Source organism: Acyrthosiphon pisum, chromosome A2 (assembly GCF_005508785.2).
Source record: "Acyrthosiphon pisum isolate AL4f chromosome A2, pea_aphid_22Mar2018_4r6ur, whole genome shotgun sequence".
Lineage (NCBI taxonomy): Eukaryota > Metazoa > Arthropoda > Insecta > Hemiptera > Aphididae > Acyrthosiphon > Acyrthosiphon pisum.
Window position 1 is genome coordinate 38,914,401 of NC_042495.1, and position 20,411 is coordinate 38,934,811.

Genomic DNA, 20,411 nt, shown 5'->3' on the forward strand with positions numbered 1-20,411 from the left:
GGTATGAATGAATGTTACAAAAAGTTTATCTGAGATAAATGAGTTAAAAAATAAAAGTGAAATGTAATGAGAAAAATTACCACAGTAAAAAAAAGTAGTTACAAACAGTAATAAATGGGTTCGATCAAAAGCCAACGCAGTTTCATTGAAATAAAAGTCATGAAATTTAATTTTGTGTACAAGTATATTTAGTAAAAAGGGGAATATTTAATTTCCTGCATTTTTTCAAGCGTGTGATTAATGGACACTATCCCATTTCCTGTATAATCACAACTGTTACACGACTCCAGATCGAATTCTTACCTGATTAAATTCATCCAATTATAATAACAATCTATCTTTAATCTGTGTGTGATAAATTTATATTTAGCCTTTTGTATAGTACAATTTATTCTACAAGAAAACATCTTAATAAGTTCGTTACACAAAAATTACTTTGTTGAAGTTTTTTTAATACAAATATATTGGTATCTATTTATATTGTGTAATTTTTTTTTAGAAAAATGATCGTAAAGTATATTTTCAACATAATATATTATGGTACCTAAAGCTATTTATGATTTTTGAAATGTGTACCAATTTAAAAAAAAAACTTTTAATGATGCGAATATTGTTAAAAATGAAATTTGATAACATAAAAATTTAAAAGTTACAAACCATCATGTGCAGTACTCATGTACAATAAATCTTCAATAATAATAATAATTTCACATATGTACAAAAATACTGTTTTATTGGTTACGTCCAAAACTATAATATAATAATAACATTATAGTAAACATCCCATCAGTTTATATTGTTGCCTAAAATGCATAACGTCCATTTTATAATATTATATTTGGCGTTGGTACATTGATAAAACGGTATTCGCGAATTAAAAATTGATTGATATTCCAATAAACTGTAATTCTTTTCACGCCGAAGTCAAATACAATCTTGTATAACACACGTCAAAAGATATCACCTCTCCCCCCACCATATCACCACTCCAACAGACTGATGATCTCATTTGCCAGGAATTTCATTTATACAGTTTTCTGCTACTTTAATATTTACGATGTAACGTACTTAACCGTTTCGCTCAAGCGTGATTGATTGACCCCAATGTCACGGCAGTGGCGTGGAAGGACTTCAAGCATAGGTTGATAGAACACGCTAAACGCGTTTCGCCGTCAAGTTCGTGTTGACGTTTACGGTTTACGGTGACGGTGAAAACTGCTCATGATCAATTATTATTGGCATCATTTTAACAATGTTCTGTAATTATTTCAAGACGTGTGTACCTATCTGAAAATTCTCACCTCGTTAATAATGTGATATATTATTATTATTATTATATTATAATTAATTACTCCTCTATAAATCCCTAACAAAAATTATAGGCATATTATAATATTATTTTAAGTTTGGAATAAACAAAATTATAGACAATGTTTACGTCATAGCATGATTTTTAGTTAACACTTCACTTAAACAAACATTTTCATAATCATAAAAAATACAGTATAATACATTTGCATGTTATCTGTGTCAACGACTTACCTACTATAAACATTATTTTATTGAGACATATTTCAAAGTCATCAGGACTCATGCGAAAACTTGTTCATCTTATAAATTAAATAAAAATGAAGTGTTTGTTTTTCGAATTGAAAACATTTAAATAAATAGAGTTCACTGATCACATGTTCAGAAAAATATACAAATGAAAACAATTGGCATTATATACCTCCATTTGTAGAGGCCTATGAATTGTTCGATAAAAAGATAACTGTCAAAAGGCCAATTATTTGTTGAAATATTGTTCAACGTCATTAGTCCTAATTATTTATTTATTCATATCTTTTAACAAACTTGAATGACAAGTTTTTAATTATTTTCAACTGTATTTATGCCTGTAATAAAAATACAATATTTTGATTAATTATTAGTCTTAATGAAATACTTCCACTTTCCCTGAGTCTAAATGTGTTGAATATTATTATACACTATACATAAACAATAAATAAATTACTTCAAAAGTTTTTTAAAACAAAATTATGAAACGCTGGTTAAAAAAAATATATTATATTCATAAAATAGTAAATATGTGGGAAACATATAATTAATAATAACTTCATGTTAATTTATATTAACTTTTAAAACTTTTAATAAGGATTTACATATTAAAATATAAAATCAACAAGATACTAATATCTACCTATATCTACTTATTATTATATTGTAATAAAAATAGAGCCATATAGAGAACTCAAAAATTGATATTATGTTGATGATCTATTCCCTTCCTATTATAGCCAATTTAATTTCCTTCTTAAAATCATCAAGCTTTCTTATTTAACCACTTTAATAAATTATAAAATTTAAAATTATATATTACAGTTGACTGTTATGTATTATTTTGTAATTTATTTTTATTTTCATTCAAATGTTACAGATTCAACTGCTAAGGTTAACTATTAAACTTATTATTATTAACTTCAACTATTAGTTTACAAAAATGCTGTAACTATAATAGGGCAATTAAAAAAAAATTCATGTATTCATAAATATATTTATTGATATTCCGTCACTTGCATATTTTTTCAATGTTATATTTTTCTATAATGCTTGAATACAGATATTTATTGAGTAAATTCTTAACATACCAACATTCTAACAAATCAAACGAGACGGTTTTCACCCAAAAATTTTACTGCTATTGGTCGGTCGGTCGGTTATTCGATCGATATACACATATATTGTACATATTATATATTATAATAACATGTATACGTATATTTTAGTCGCTTTTGGATTGTATATTTTAAACATTCCACGAGACATCCGTTCCGGTCCAATGCAAAAAACTATTTGATTTTCCATTATTCGGTCGTCGGTCGGTAATGTTCGGGGAAGACAGAAAGAGATAAATAAATATAAACACAGAGAGGTGAAAACTAAAGGAATAAAAAGTGAAAGAGAATGATAAATAGAAAAATATTTATTTTGTTATATATACGTTGTCACACTTTAAATCCAATTGTGCATGCATAAGTACAGTATACAATTTAAATATATAGGTACCTATAGCTAATATTAATACATTATACTTTACTATTATGCACCTTGGTATGTAATGTTAATTTATGATTGCGGAACTTCGTATTTTTAAACTCCTTATGGGTGTTATATTATAGGCCAAGTTTATGGACATGGACAACTCGTATCATAAAATTACCTGTCATAATAGATGCGTATACAATCACATTATACATATTATTATAACCTGCTCCTTGTACGATTATATTATAATATGATTTGGGCTAGTTTGGTTGACCCGTTGGTTGTTGTCGTCAGGTTATAGCGATCCGTATTGTCTACTGGGACTGATGAGGAGAACAGACGAAAACGCCGCCCGGCTGGCCGAGGGTTCGGCTGAAGAATGTTCCACCGTACTATCGCCGGTCGCTCTCATGGCTGGCATTATCGGTGACGTACGATTTTTCAACGTGTCGCACACCACCGTCCGCCACCGCTCTGTGTAGTATAACTTAAGATCAAAATCTCAAAAATGACCCTGAGGTATTTTTATCTCTCGTCGTCACCCGCCCTTCCCATCCATGTACAAAATCCAAGCCATACCCCTCCCACCCCTCCACCCTCAACAATCCACGGATGAACCAATGTGCACCGAGTATAATAAGTTTAGCGTCGTCGGAGCATACACCGGTGGTTTGTTAGATAGTTTTCCATCGTCATCACGTTATTTTTGTTGCATATTTTGATTTTGCAATTTTTTATTTGACCAAAAAAACTCGTACACTCGAATACCTGATGTCTTAAAACGATTTATCGGATTTCACGCTCGGATTTATTGGTTTAGGTCCGTTTGAAAAAGTATGCATAATAAGGTTCAATTTGATGAGACTTTTTGGAAATATTTTTTTAGAGTATCGTGATGTCTGTATAGGTATGTTAGGTTAGGTACCGCATCACTTGCAATTTGTATTATTTAGATTACACATGTATGCATGGAAATTATTTTAACGAACTTTGAAATGGATGAAACAAAAATGCAGTTAAATTATGGATAAAAACGTTCGTGTACCAAACGCACCGGGAGTATAAAACAAAATGTAGGTACAACGTACGTATACGTAGATATAAAATGAATAATAATTTTTAAATTCTGAACAGGTGGATCATCCCAAGGGTTCTATTTATGCATTTCAGTTGACCCTCGCGAATCGATTTTACTAATTTACAGGAATGTATACTATGTACAGGAATACATTTTAGTAAAATATGTTTTAGATTTTTGGAAATAAAAATATTGCAGAACAATATGAATACATATCAGAAAATAGTGATCAATAATGAGAGTATATTATTAATATATATCTAATGTAAAAACATTTAATTGAAAAACTTTCTGGAAAAAAATTATAACCTAACGACAAAATATAATAGGTATATTATGTCTATCAGTTTATTATTTTCCAATAACTTATATTAATCATTATATATTACTTTTTTTTGTTACTGACATAAAATTTCACTTGACATCACTTTATCGTTTGGATCTTATCCTTCGGGGATTTTAATTTTTAATTAGTTTTTGAGTTAATGATGACGTCTTTCCTAGCATCAGTGTTTCGAAATCATTATTATTTAAGATTAAGGCTAAAGATGCAATTTTTATCAACCTCGAGTATACAACCACAACATTTAGACAACTAAAAAAAATTGTTTTTATAAATTAATGTGAAAATGAATATAACAATTTTATAATATTGTATCCTTATAATACCATGAAAAAATTCTACATATTTTAATCATAAACATGATATTATGTTACAATATATTATCTTCAATAAATTCCTTTTATATAAATTTGTAGTCGTTATTTTTAAATTGATTATACTTTAAATCACTCTGTCTTACAACACTTATATAAATCGATATAAATTGAAATTTTAATTCAATGGAAATAAAATATAATGTAAATAGTAAATACAATATCGAAAGGTACGTTTTGATTAAACTTTCAAATGATTCGTACAGCGGTAGGTACAGCAAAGCAATTTCTGTATTGAAATCTTGTATAAAAATTATACTGAAATAACACTAATAACTAATGACAATATGAAACTCGTTGGATTACGGATTTCGAGATTTATTCACGGATTGGTAGAGAACTGGGACGTACAAATTGTAAGATAATAAAATCACAGGACGGTACTCTTGTAATATTATAATTAAATTCAAAATTCAAAATTTTGAATTTAAATCATCCTATGACTAAGGTTAGGTGCCAACGATTCACAAAAATGATTAATTCGTAAATATAAGATCAATGGTACGAAAGCGAGCGATGGGGGTGGGCGACGATAATGATAATAATATAATAATGAATTATACTTTTATCTTCAACTCTTATATATTGGAGTAGAACCTATAGAACTAAATATTTTGTTTTTTCGGTGAAGATGATATGAGGGGTGGATGGAGATGAGATGGCTATAGGCCTATAGAGACCGGAGGAGATAGAACGCGTAATTATTTACAATTCGCCACAAATCAGCGGAGGAATCGCCTCCGGTGCTTAATGAATGATTTCGGGCGGCCGCAGATTATACATCGGTGTTAATGGGTTTTCAATAGAATTGTGCCGTTAACGAGCACTCCGACGCCGCCGGCTTCGAAACGAATTTCGACTGATTAAATCCCCGGCGGGCGGGGAAAACGAAAAAAAAAAACAAAAAAATAATAATAACAAAATAATAAAATTAATAAAAACCTTCGTAGAATAAAAATGATCCATACACCTACACAGTACACGGGGTTGAACCGACGATAGTAGAATAATATTATTGTCGGAGCTCGTGACTGTCAAATTTCGGTTATTTATCGTCGAGCAACCAAAAATAAAAAAAAAATGAATTGATTACAAAATGAAACAAAAAACTTTTTAAAAAAACCACACACAAGCCGTTTATTGTTACCAATTCACGATACGCATATTACACATTATACATTTATACTGGATTATAATAGTGTGTACAAATAAAATCATTTATTATTTCTTTTTCGAGTTACAATAATACAACTAATATACTAAAACATATACATATTATGCTTTCAGCCATTGCTGTTTCATAATACTATAATATATTAATCGTATAGTGCAAGTCGAGTTTTAAACATTTTTATTACAAAAATAACGACGCACAAGCGCTGATGACTTTTTTTCCAAATAATTAGGATATTGAACGTGATGTATTAATTAGTTTCGTGAACACATTTTTCATACTAGTTGTTTTCAATACCATATTTGGATAGATATTACCCTTGCCTTGGGAGTTGGGCCTTGGTTTTTCATTTTTTTATCAAATTGTAACTACATAATAAATATAATAATCTATTGACAAATCATAATTCAATAACGAATAAACTCGAAACTGGATGTTTTTATAAAAAAAAAAAATTCAAGAACATAATCAATTATTAATTAATACAGATATGGGGAGGGAGATCCCTCTTTATCGAGATGGTAATATGTTGATATCAATTAATTTTGACCACCTCTTCCCCACCCTTGACCACTATTTAGAGATGGCCACTGCTATATTATACGATTTTTCTTTTTCGTCGTAATATTATGGTAAATATTTCATTTTGTTTTCTTATTGTCAAAAACACGCTATGCCGTCACAATAGATTATAATAATATATTATATTACTTTAATGTACGGACGAAGACAATATTGCGCGTCACGACTCACGAGTTACGAATATCATTGTCGTACTCAAATGACGTTATTCGTGGATCGGGTCCAGCCAACGGGTTGTGAGTTGTCTACTTATCGTACTTTTCGATCGTTTGCGGTAGTGAAAAAAAAAAATCGTTTACATACAGAATGAGAAGTTTGAAAACTTTCGCAGAGCACACAAAAGACACTGCTCGCAAGTGAGTGTATTACGGTGATTTCTCCGTGTATGTACATTGTTGTGCACTGGCGCAGCCCTCTCCGTCGCGTTTCGTTCACATATTATACCCTATGTAGCTGGTTCGCGTCTGTGTGGTGCAAGCCAAATTGAATGTAAACTTTCCGGGAATGTCCGGACATTGTTCGGAAAACTATCAAACACCCGTGTTGTTATTTTCTCACCACCGCAGTGTTTTCACAGGAGTGTCATCGTCGTCGTATGTATGTATTCGAGCGAACTTAAAACATGTTCGTCGACACATTGGTTCTCCCCGAGTATTGATTGGCGAGCCCCACGATTTAACGTGGACAAGAATGATAACCGGAAAAAAAATACTCTCCACGAAATAACAACCGACCTTCTCTGGCCCGTATAATAATATTAGGTAGGTATACGGTATATCGTAATACATTCGGTGTTGGTCGGATTAAATTGCCCGAAAGATTTGCTCTCACTCGTGGACTAACAAATTATATTGGTACCCGGGTATGGTTGCCACTTGCCAATCGTGGCGATTGAAATATTATTCCGGAATTCTCTCCCTTTTGAAATTCCAATCTCGTAACCAAGCGCCCTAGTGTTATAATAGGTACCTGTTTTTTCCACACGATACACATTGATATTGCAGTTATAAACAATATTGGAATATTCATTACGACGACTAACCTGCAAGGCATATATTATATTGGATGCATATCAATATATTGTATATTATATTATTACCACCTGTTATAATAATGTGATTTTTCTAAGGAAGAAGAGCGGTTTCGGACGGAGGTAAGCAAAATAAAAAAATGCATCCCGTGGTGTAATGTTGTGGACTGTTGCAACTTCTCTACCTATAATTTTATATTTTCTATTTCTATCTCTCTATTTTTTTTATTTTACACATATTGTTATTTGTCATTGTATCATTTCTTCTAAATCGTCATTGTTGTTGTTATTTGTTTCACTACTTTTACGGCACTTTCTACTATATACCTATAATTCAACAATAAACACAATTAAAACGTTTATTCTTCAGATTTACTTCTTTACACTTGTTTTTGTGGTTTTTTCCTATACTATTCTATTTTATTTTATTATTGCTACATTTCTACTATTATTAATTTTACTTGATGAAAATTTGCATATTTTCTTCTTCTTCTCTTCTTCTTCTTCTTCTTTTTGTAACATGTGTAGAGGCTATACGTATATGCCATATATATATTATTAAGTTTTTGCGCCTCTTTCTATTTTTCTATTATGATCATTAACATATATAACCTCGCTTTGTAGCACTCGCTCTTAAAAAAAATACTTTAACATATATATATATATATAGATGAGCAGGAGTTTAATATTTTGTTTTGACGTGCGTGTGGATAGGGATTTTTACCGTAATTTTTTCCACTATATACTCCCCGTCGACATCAATTTAAACGTCAGGCGCTCGAAAACCTGACTGGTTATTAACTTGTTTTTTTGATGATAAATGAGTTTTATTTTTATTTTTTGATGGTGATTAATTAAAAAAAAAAAATTGAACGTACACGACATCGCAGACAATATAATGGAAATTTACTTATAGTTAGTCTCCTAATTAGTACAAATGTAGTGCAATCTACTTGGATATTAATTTCATTGCGAGTAATATTATTATAATTTATAATCCGCTTTAAAAACGATATTTTTTTCTTACCTTACGTACTTTTAAAATTAAAATTAAATTATGATGTTTTGGTGTTCTTAAAAAAAAACTAATGTTTGAAACGATATTTCAATTTTTCCAAAATAAATATATTAAATGGTATATATATTATTTTCTTTAGTAATTTGGTTCTGGACAAAAGTTTTATAAATAATTATATTATTTTATTTACAACTTTCATCGTTTGGTAATATTTTTTTCCAAGCTACATTCTTTCATTTATAATTGGTAAATAATTATAATGCACTGTCAAAATTACAAACATATAATTTAAAATCAACACATAATTGTACTTACGTAATTTTTATTCATTTGTAGGATTTTGACAACATAAATTATAAAATTTGATATTTATCGTATATCGTTTCGTTAGATGTTAATTTTACATCATTCACAATACGTTTCTTTAAAAATGTCTATTATAATATTATGCAAGTGGATTTTTTTAACAGTATACACTCGTTATTTAAAAAAAATATTTTTTTAAATTTACTTCCTGGTAAATTTAAGATACGAAATAGTTTATATTTCCCTTATTTTTCTCGCCCTCAAACCAATATTTATTAAATATTTTAATCTGTAACAAAATATTTGTCTAAAACTGTTAACACATTCAAAGATAGCTAGATTTCTTGGAGATAATACAAAATACTTTTAAATACCTACAATCTAAATATTAAGCACACCATAATAAATAAACAAATTCAAAATAACATGTAAATATTATACATTTTTATAAGTTTTTTTCATATGAAACCGTTTAAAATCATACTGCTTTAACAGTTGTGTGTTTTTTTTAACGATTTATAGTCTACTGTTATAGAAGAAATCTGTCCAGGAAATCAGGAATAATTGTGTAAATAATGCCGAACATAGAATATTGAACGAATAGTTTTTAATTAATAAGCATTTAACTTTAAGGAAAAATGTAATGATAATAAAGATACTCGGTGAAGGGCCGGATTAAAATTCTCTACTTAGAGAATTTTTTTATCTAAGCACAACACTGCTTATAATGGTGAAATGATAAGGGAAATATAAAATATTAGAATTCGACTGCACCTTAAATTGTGTAAGCTAGTTTTGGACAAATAAATACTTTTTAAAATAATGAGTGATTACTATTAAAATAATCACCTTGCTGTATACTGCCACTAACTATAATAGCTTTAGACAAACATTGTTGAATAACACAATATTGTCTCCTTTCGCTATTTCTATTTTTCATATTCTCTCGTCATCATAAAAACAACCATGTTTCTTATTCATTTTATTATTTATTTTTCAAATCATTATTTCTGGCACCCAGTTGCCCTCGCCGTATATTATTATTATTTCCTTTCAAATAATGTATCTATGGAAATATCATCATCCATCAGTCTTATGGTTTTACATGACATAGAAAATATAACATTTGCAGGAGGTTGCAATCGTTGATGACAAAATATCCACATTATACGTGGGAGGTGGGAAAGGGTCGAAATAATATTCTAATAGTAAACGTACGATAAGCCTCCTGGCTCGCCCCAAATAATATGGCAGTTTTCCGATAGACTTGGGGCACATACGCATATTATTTAATAAATAAATAGTAGCCAGCTAAATAATATATGCAATTTGAATTTCAGCACTCGTTGGACATAATATTATATAAAATATTTTTTTTTCTATTCCATTATACGCAAAAACTTCTGTAACCTTCAACCTATTATTTATTTTTCAGCGTATTTATATTGTTTATTTTATAAAGATTGATTTATTATTAGTTTGATTTTATATAGTATTTAAGTTTTTGAATGTTTTAAAATGGTAAATATTGATGATTTGATACACATACATTGTATAATATTATATATTATGTATCCAAGCATGACATACTAAATTATTTAAATATTTTTTATTTTGTAAATATTTATATCAGCAATAATAATAATTGGAAATGTGTTCACTATTTAAACTGCACCGTTTTTAGCCGTTACCCAGTTAAATAAATAACTGTATACCAATGTATTAGTTTAAAAATGAATTATTGCTAAATTCTTACCATTGGATTATAATTGGTATACAAATAAAAACAAACCTTTATTAAAAAGTAATGCGATTAATTCTATTTATAACCAGGCATGACCAAATAATTAGAAATGACGTCAGAAAACCGTATCGCAAGTCTTAGCAGCTGACGTCATGCCCCAAGTCCAATAAGTAATTCATTGGTATTTTAATCTGATGTTTATATAAGACACAATATATATAGTACCTACGTTATTTTCACCGACTATTGTACCTATTATAGTATTATTTCTTAAGTTGGTTATTTTTGGTGAGTTCAGTCCTATTGCCGCCCACCACTACCGACTTCGTTCGTAATAAATCGCATTAATAAAATATCGCCGCAATTAGACGCGATAGAACGTAACATTCCTGGCCGAGCTGCGGGACTTACATTTTGACGACGATTTCGAGACGAATAAAAACAATAGTATTATATACTATATAAAATGTAATAAATACCTATGCAGCCGTTGCTGATTACACTATTACGGTCAAAATATTAATTCCGGACAATGTTAACCAACTTTAAATTCCGTTCGGATGTTTGGCATTTTCGTGCCAGCGCTAACGGCGGTGGTTGATATTATGTTGTACATTCATACATTTTACATTGTACGGACCTAATGCAATGGCACGGCACTTGTATTATTTGCTCGACATATATGTGTGTATATCTGTATATAATTAGTGTAGGTAGACACGTACATTCTGAAAATTATTCGTAGTTTGGACAATACTCGTGTGGATCGTTTTCATATATATTTCGGTACAGTTTCGTCGAGTTGCGGTGTAGTCGTTATACTGCAGCTATATTATAAATTATAATTATTTCGTTTCTACTTCTGCAGACCCAAACGATGCCCCCCACCCTCCAAAAAAAAAAACACAAAATAAAACGATCGTTTGTACGCACATTTAGGAGATTTTACCTGAAATTGTATGGACCGTTTGAGCACACAAATTATTATTAATATGTTGATTTAATTCATACTACAGTTTATTTAGTTTCATGTCTTTTATAGTACCTACATAACAAAATATACAAATACTAACTCATAGTCATAATTATTACTCATAAATCAGAATATTTTTTTTAATTCATATCAGGTTTTACAATACGCTCGGACAACTTAGTAATTTATATTTTTGTTATAATATTATAATTCATAACACACAATAATATTATTCTTCTTCTTTTTTTATCAGCTTAACGGTCCATTCACAGGACCAGCACTGCCATCAAAATCTCTCTACAAATCTCTCTACTTGATAGTAAAATATTTTATTTTTCGACGTGTGCATAACGTTTCTAAAATGTGCGCGAACGCAACATGACCTTTTAAAAAATACGTGCGCTGACGGTCTGTCACACATTTTAGGGAAAATTTCGCGAAAACGGTTGACACGATGAAAAAAAAACGTGTACGTACCTACACACAACGCAGTTTATCTTCGATCGTTATGTCGCGGACAATACGAGCGTTCGCTGAACGTTAATCTTTTGAGTGCTCGGATTTGGTTCCGCAGAAAAGCGGTGTACGTCGTTTGAGGCCGGTTTCCACCGCTTTTTTTTATTTTTCGGTTCGCGTGACTCGGCGAAAATGCCACTCGGGAACTACAGCTGCTGTCCGTGGGGAAGTGGTCGAGATGTCGCGATCCAGCTCGCGTCGGATTAAGTTTCAAACTGGCGAAAAAAAATGATAATAATAATCGAGTATACGATAGAATGAACACGATAAACCAGCCCGAATATACCTACATCTTATGTGAGACAGAGTTGCGCGAACGTTTTTCGATGCAAAGTACCGCCGCAGCGCCGAACGATTTGTGTCTCGGCAGCGTCGGTGGATTAATATAATATTTCGAAAAGTTGCGACAGCCCTCGACGTTTTACAAAAGTTTCAACGCTCCCGTCGGTTTGCGGTGCACATACTTATCTATATATGTGTGTGTGTGTGTGTGTGTGTGTGTGTGTGTGTGTGTGTGTGTGTGTGTGTGTAAACGCACTGTGCGTTCAAATAATGGTTAAGATTTTTAGACTGTCAGCAAACTTCAAATCCGTTCGATTATAATATAGTATTATAGACGGTGTAGCGGTGTAGCACTTGAACCAACTATGCGTAATTAAGGACCCAATACAAATTGTAATTGGTAGATAACATAAATATGTTATTTGAAACGGTTACCAGTATTTTGCCCAAATCGAAATTCCCGAATTAACTTTTTCTCGAATGGTATTTATTCCGAAAGTATGTATATTGTATACCCTAAACTTTTTTTCCCGAACACTTTTTACTCAAATCGATATTAAAATTGATAATTCCTACGTCATTTTTGACTTTCCCAGTATGTTTTTCTGTTGACTGATAATTTAGATCATACGTAAATAAAACCACCGTAAAATAATTTTATTCACTCAAAATTTTAATTTCAGTCATGATGGTAAATTAAAATAAAATAAAAATAATTTTGTTGTATAATTTACAATAAAACACACAATTTTTATGGATATTTGAAAATGGAAGTAAACGACAGCTAATAGCATGCGAATAACGTGACTCTACGATTACAACGATGTGGTGATATCGGTGTAAAATACAAAATATCAGTTAAATGGTCATGTAACGACGGTAAAGTTCGATAAAGGCCGTATTTTTTCATAAATACTATTTTTATCGCCGCACACATCACCCGCGGACCGCGACTGAAATGGCTCACTTCCCACCCTTGCCACACAATATGCTATTAATTAAATTTTTGAAATTGTTTTATTTCGGGAACAATAACCGTCGAGAAAAAAAGTATTCGGGAAAAAAGGTTTTGGGCATTTCGATTCGGGAAAAACGGCGGGTACCCCTAAAACATAAATTTCCCAGGGAGACATTTTGTTTTTTTGAAGGTATACTAAATAATATTTAGTAGTACAATTTATATTACTATAATAGTATCTATGCATTATATTTTTGAGCTATATTATGTAATAATATGCACCTACGTTATAAAACGGAGCAAGTAAAAATACAAAACTGGTTGATACTTATACAATCCCCTAACCCTAAGTTATATATTATCAAATAGATAGGAAAAAGTACTCATTCTAATTTTTGCATATTCCGAACCATTTTTATATTTTTATTTAAAGTATTTGATTGGTATATCTTTTCCCCTTTTTTTGAACCGACAACGCATCAGGAATACTTTTGCAGTACTTTCGCGCCGCCAAATTTGATTAGATATGTAGAGTCGTTTGATTTAACATTCCAATAAAAATTTTAAAATTCGAGTATAGTAATATTTATGTACCAGGTACCTATATAAAATGTATTATTGCATTATTATAGTAGCTATTTTAAGTTTTTGTTATTGTAATTCCTATAAAAATGTTATTACACGATATAATTTTATAATTGATGGTGACCTTAAAATTATTTAGTTCTTCTATGGAAGAGTAGTAATGATTAAAACATTATACGATGTCTATTTTTTTTTCATTAAATTCATTACCTTTTACTCATCCAATCCTTTCCATAATGAATTTTATGGCGCTTATAACTTATTAGTTATTACTTACTAATATATTTGTTAGACTTAACGATCTTGAAATAAATATGCTTATATCACTAGATCCCAATCATAATTCTCAACGTTATCATAATTTTAACTTAGAACAATACCACACACAATTAATACATAAAAAAGTTGTTATTATAGTAGTAGTTTTAGTTACCTACTAAGAAGTAATAAAATATACTAATCCTATAATAACAGTCATAAATTATTATAACATATAATATATATTTAAAATCAATTACGAACCGAAAATATGGCGCCAAAAAACGCGTTAAAGACGTCTTTACGACCATTTAATCTACCAACTAATATCGCAGCTGACGTTTTGTTATAACATTAACATTTTTAAAAAAACATTACTCATAAAACGTAAACATCCAAATGAGCTTAAACATTTAATTTATAATATCATTACATTCTAATAATATGCGCCGTCGATTGCCGTCCTTTGTGTAGAAATAAATCAAATGACCAATAATTTGTCATCATACATCACTTCTCGTTGTGTTCGTATATATTATTAACTTGGTCATATTATGCAACCATTCAACTACAGAGTGTTGTTGTGATCATCGCTGTAGACCCCGGGGAACTTCACATTACAACACTACATAATTAAATGTCTGCGATTACGAAAACGACGAAACAATATTGATGACGATGCTTGACAAATGTTTACCCTCGCCATCCTGGGACGTATTATACAAATTGAAATGCGAATTTTTCGTTGGGGGCTTGATCGATGCTATTATAATATATTAATATATATATGCAATATTATAATATTCTATTATAACACCGCACCGATGATAATATTAATTATTATTACTTCGTAGCGCCACCTCTTCGTAGTGACCCATTCACATATTCTCTATACCTCCAACGCGCCACCGGTCGCAGAGATAATTGCAGTGTACTACCGAATATATTATATAGAATACTTTTCAATGATCATTTCCACGTGAAATTGAACACAATTATTTGTTATTCGTTCGATACATTAGGACCTAAAAACCAAGGTAAATAAACAACGAAGGGACATTTTTGCTGTACAGGAAACAACTACTATTATTATTATAATATTGTGATGGTGCATTTTATGAACATAATCGAAGAGTTCGTGCACACCCCGCGAAGCAGTTTATCATCCATATTGTTATGAATCTTAAAAAAAAAAGTGAAGCGAACCATAGTGAAAAAATCACGTCCTTTTTTTATGGAGATGTTAAGATATATGATTTCATAAACGGAAATTATTGAACACACATTCTATGCACAACATATTAAATCATTCGTACGCGTATTGTAATACCTATATTGTAATAGAAGTCCCATAATGTTATGCTCCGTTAATATTGTCGTGAAAGCATTCCCACATTACCGAACGTACGTTTGTCGAGGGATACTCCGTGACTAGATAGTCAATATTTAAAATACATAAATATCGGAACTCGAGGGCCATTGGCCAAAAATCATTTACACCGCCGTAAAGACCCCATATACATAATGTAAACTGTCATTTGTTTAAAATATTTAACCATAATGGCGTCCCTGCAGTCGTATGAAAGACTAAGCAAGGGTCCCCTACTTAGTAATCACCAGTGAAAATAATTTAATAAAACACAATTCAATGCAATAATAATAATTGTTTGTTTTCTCACCACTTTCGTGGTTCTTGAATTATTGAATTTCACTCATTATATAGGGAAATCATGTTAATACGTAAAATCAAAATTATGGTAATAAAAATGTTGGACTCTAAACTTTTGACTAAATAACAATATGTTGGTGATATATAAATTAAATCATAATATATTTAGTTAGGTTTATTAAAACCCGTGAGCGTGGGTTTGTCCATAAATCATCCTTCAAGATTTGTATTATTCTCTAGCATCTAGTTCAAACATTAAAATATTATGCTTCTATTTATACTAGAATTTAGATAGTATTCTTCATAATCAATATTTTTCATTCATAAGATTTTCATACTATTAATAATTCAGCTTTCAAATATTACCTCGTTCAGGGTACAACCGTGTGGGTTTTAAGTATTTCATTAAATAAAAATGTAAAATTATTTAATTTAAAACTTTGTTCAAATTACTCCATAATTACCTTGTGTTTCCTAAGCTTATTGAACGATTAAATTGTTTTAATTGTTTCATCCAATTCAATAAATAAAACCTTATTCTATCATTTAACTGCTTCTTATAAAATGGTGCATACAAAAAGTACTCTTTTGAAAATTACATAGGTAGTATATTAAAATAATATAATCGTTTTAGAAACCGTAAGTCTTTTTGTCTTCTTAAGTAAATATTTTATATACAAAAAAGATATGCCACTATATTGAAACTATTCTCTTCTTCAAAATATATGGTAGTACATGTTTTCATTATTATATCAATATAGACTCTACAATTTAAATTTTGCTACATTAGTGATTAGACGGAATCTGATAAAATACTATTCAGTATCATGTCCTCTATTTTAATCGAAATTTGTTATTTTCCATTAACGGATTGGTATAATTACGCGTTATCGCATCTGCATCAAGTAGATTCTATTGCAGGGTGATTCACCAATCATGCATGTCAACATATTCCATAAACAATGCATCTATATAAATTCTGATATTTTATGTAATTTAAGGATAATTTCCTGTAGTAATACATGCTTATTTTTTTCAAATGAGAACCACACTTTTTTATTTCAAAGTGTTAAGAAGATGACTTTTTTGGAAATGTTGACATTTTAAGTTTGAACTATTAGTTGCTGAGTCATTAAACTTTATGTGTTTTTGTTGAGTCTTAAAAATAAATCATCTTCTTAACAGTTTACAATAAAAAAGAGTGGTTATCATTTGAATAAAAGAAGTTTGGTCACCACAGAACACTCTTAAACTGCATAAAAATCGAAATGTATGAAAATATGGTTCTTATAGACATTAAGCATAGGTACTAAAAAATTCTAAAAATCAGAATTTAAATAAATGTATTATAAAAGGTAAAATATGGTGGGGGGAGGGGTGTATGCTTGTTAAATTACCTTATAATGTATCATATACAGCCAACTTGGATACCAAGTAGATTATTAGGATCTCTCTCTGCAGTAGTCAATCTAATGATTGGTTTGCAGCAATTTCCATGTTTCTCTATCACTAGCTTTCCTCTTCAATTCTTGGTATGAGTTACATCCTTGATCTTCCATTATCTGACTTATGTATTGCAATCTTGGTCTCCCTATGGTTTTTTCCGTCGATTACACCTTCTAAGATTAGTAATAGCAGCCCATCGTGTCTTAAAATATGACCTATTAATTCGTTTCGCCTCTTCTGTATACTCTTCCACATTGATTTTCTCTCCGATACCTTTTCTAAAACTTCTTCATTAGTGATTCTATCAGTCCAACTTATCTTTTGCATCCTCCTGTAACACCACATTTCTAATGCCTCTATTCTTCTCATTTCTTCTCTTGCAATAGTCCATGTTTCACATCCATATAACATAATGCTCCAGATGTACGTTTTTAGTAGATTCTTCCGGATATTGAGGTCAATGCTTTTTGAAGTAAAAATATTTCTTTTCTTATTAAATGCCACTTTAGCTTGGCATATTCTTTTTATAATTTCTTTTTTGCATCTCCCATCTGAGCTTATAGAGCTTATAATTATTAGGATACGAAACGAGAAAGTTTGCATCTGTTAACGGACTATAACACACACACACACACACACACACACACACACTTACACTGCACTCACGCAGTGGACCTAATACTACCATTGTAGTGTATAACAATACACTATCTCGAAAAACAAATTCATCAACACGGCGGGTAGGGCAGGACAAGTGGATTTATCCGGCATTAGGAGATGCTTCCATGTAATTCAACTAACCGTAATCGACGAGTTGTCCATTCCAATATGCTCACAAGAACTACTGCCATAATACATCTCGACGGTTATCCCAAAGACTTAGCTTAAGGTGATAACCACAAGCCAGTCAGCGATTTGTTCTAAACTATTTTTTTTTTTTGTTTTGTTTTAAATATCGCCCAAAAATATTCATTAACTTGAGATGAAATTACGCCGAGGCTTTATCTGCAAGTAGGAAATTCACGTATAACGTATAAACTATCTTAAATAATGTGCAGTTACTATTGTGCTCGTATTTTCAACATCGTATAGTCACGAACAGTGTTGATAAATAACGGCGGCACGCATAAAAACTTTGTTTCTAATAATAAAACAAATAAAATAGATTTTAATGAAACCAAAAACTAGGTAAATTTTTAATAAAAATATTTAATTACCAAAACGCCTTCAAGATTTACAGCCTAATTAATTTGTTCCGTAGGTACTTTATTTGTTGCAATAAAGCGAATACAAATATAAATCAGAGTTTTTTAATTATTTATTAAATATTTAACAGTGAAAAAAATAAAATTGTTTTGTATAAAGTTCCTTTTTTTTTATTAAAAAAACGCAATAATTAAAAACAAAGAAAATACCGGGAAAACATCTTCGTTACCTGGAAAACCTTTAGTAAGATTTTAAAACATAAGTTAGTAAACTCATGAATGCTTTAGAAATAATATTACTAAAATTACATCTAACATTCTAACGTAAGACTAAAATAATTATATTAAACTCAGGCGTCAGCATCATAATATTATAATAAATGGAAAGGTAGTCACGAAAAAGTCTGTAGCTTGGCTTTCGAGTAGCTATGGTAGTTTAATGCTATGTAACTTGAAATGTTTTCATAGTGTTCATACTATGATATATCATTATTAGAGCATATCATATACAATGTTGACAAACAAGAAAAATCCAATGTTTACATGAAACGGATATAAATTATTGACACTGCAACATTGTTTGCTTTCTTATTTTCCCAACAGTCTCGACTCTCGAGCGATTAGCGCCGTTAAGCTCGTCGACAATGGGCGGCGACCTGTGTAGTGTATAATATAATTTATTAAGTCTTCAATCGTGCCACGAATACAAGGGACGTGCACAATGCATAACTTTATAAATTCATTTGACCGTTAAATTCCGGACGTCGAGACAATGGTTATATTTTTTTTATTATACACTAAAAGTACTAGCAGTACTACCTACTCAAAACGCGGTCTCGTTCGGACAATCATAATCGATGAACATTACTGTAGAACGATCGTCAGAGAATTCATCGTCTGAATACACTCGCTCGTCGAATTTTTTTTATCCCACCGAACGCACATAATATTATCATACCTGAGCATTCCTGAAATACTTGAAAACTCCATTTATGTTCGAAAACACACACACGCACACGCACTCGTAATCGTTCGCTCGCATATTATTGGAGCTCACCCGCAGACTTTTATTATTATTTTTTTAAATATTTATTATTATATCACACAATCTGTATTAAGTTCACAATAAGAGCAAGAGAAGTGCGGCGGGGAGACTTGTTGAAGAGGCCATCTCTTCGTTCGATGGAACCTCGGGTCGACGACTTATAATAATATAATATAATAATAATAACATGCGCCTGTTGAAACCTTATTTTTACACTCGGGACAACCCGCCAGCTTGCAATTATAAAACACCTCCACCATCACCACCACTGCCACATCCATACACACTAATGAGTTTATATTATATACGGTATACACATATATACACTTTTTATGCGAGTGCCTAACCACTGGCACTTTGACCGTGTTCGTCAAATGCGCCGAATATTTTAGACCTTATAAATAAAGCCCCGTACACCGTTAGCGTTCATCCCGAATTTAAATCGTTAGGACAAGTACAGTGTACTGACCTCGCCGAGAAAATATATCGAATTCAATTTTCATATTATAATATCTCTTTTTAAAACGTAGTCTTACCTCACGTCAGCTTATTATCGGGTTAACGCACATTTCCGGTAAGTTCTTAACGCGATAACGTACGATTTTTATTGCAAATTTGCTCGTTAATTATAATACCGTGCGATATTCATGTTGCAATTATTTCAAATTATCTAAAAAAAAAATGTAAATGTTTTAAAAAATGAAGCGTAGCAATCATTCGCCGATAAATGAGACGTTATACTATTAACATATTATAATATACCATAGATTTTAGTATTGT

General features: G+C 30.7%; 1 protein-coding gene across 1 annotated transcript in view; it reads left to right on the forward strand.

Annotated features, from left to right (window-relative positions):
- The window catches only part of LOC100163315 (protein unc-13 homolog D), a 189,794-nt gene that overhangs the window by 137,842 nt on the left and 31,541 nt on the right, over positions 1-20,411 (forward strand). Inside the window, exon 6 of the mRNA XM_029489751.1 lies at positions 3,340-3,471. Coding sequence (XP_029345611.1) covers positions 3,340-3,471 — 132 coding nt within the window. The remainder of the gene's footprint in view (positions 1-3,339; positions 3,472-20,411) is intronic.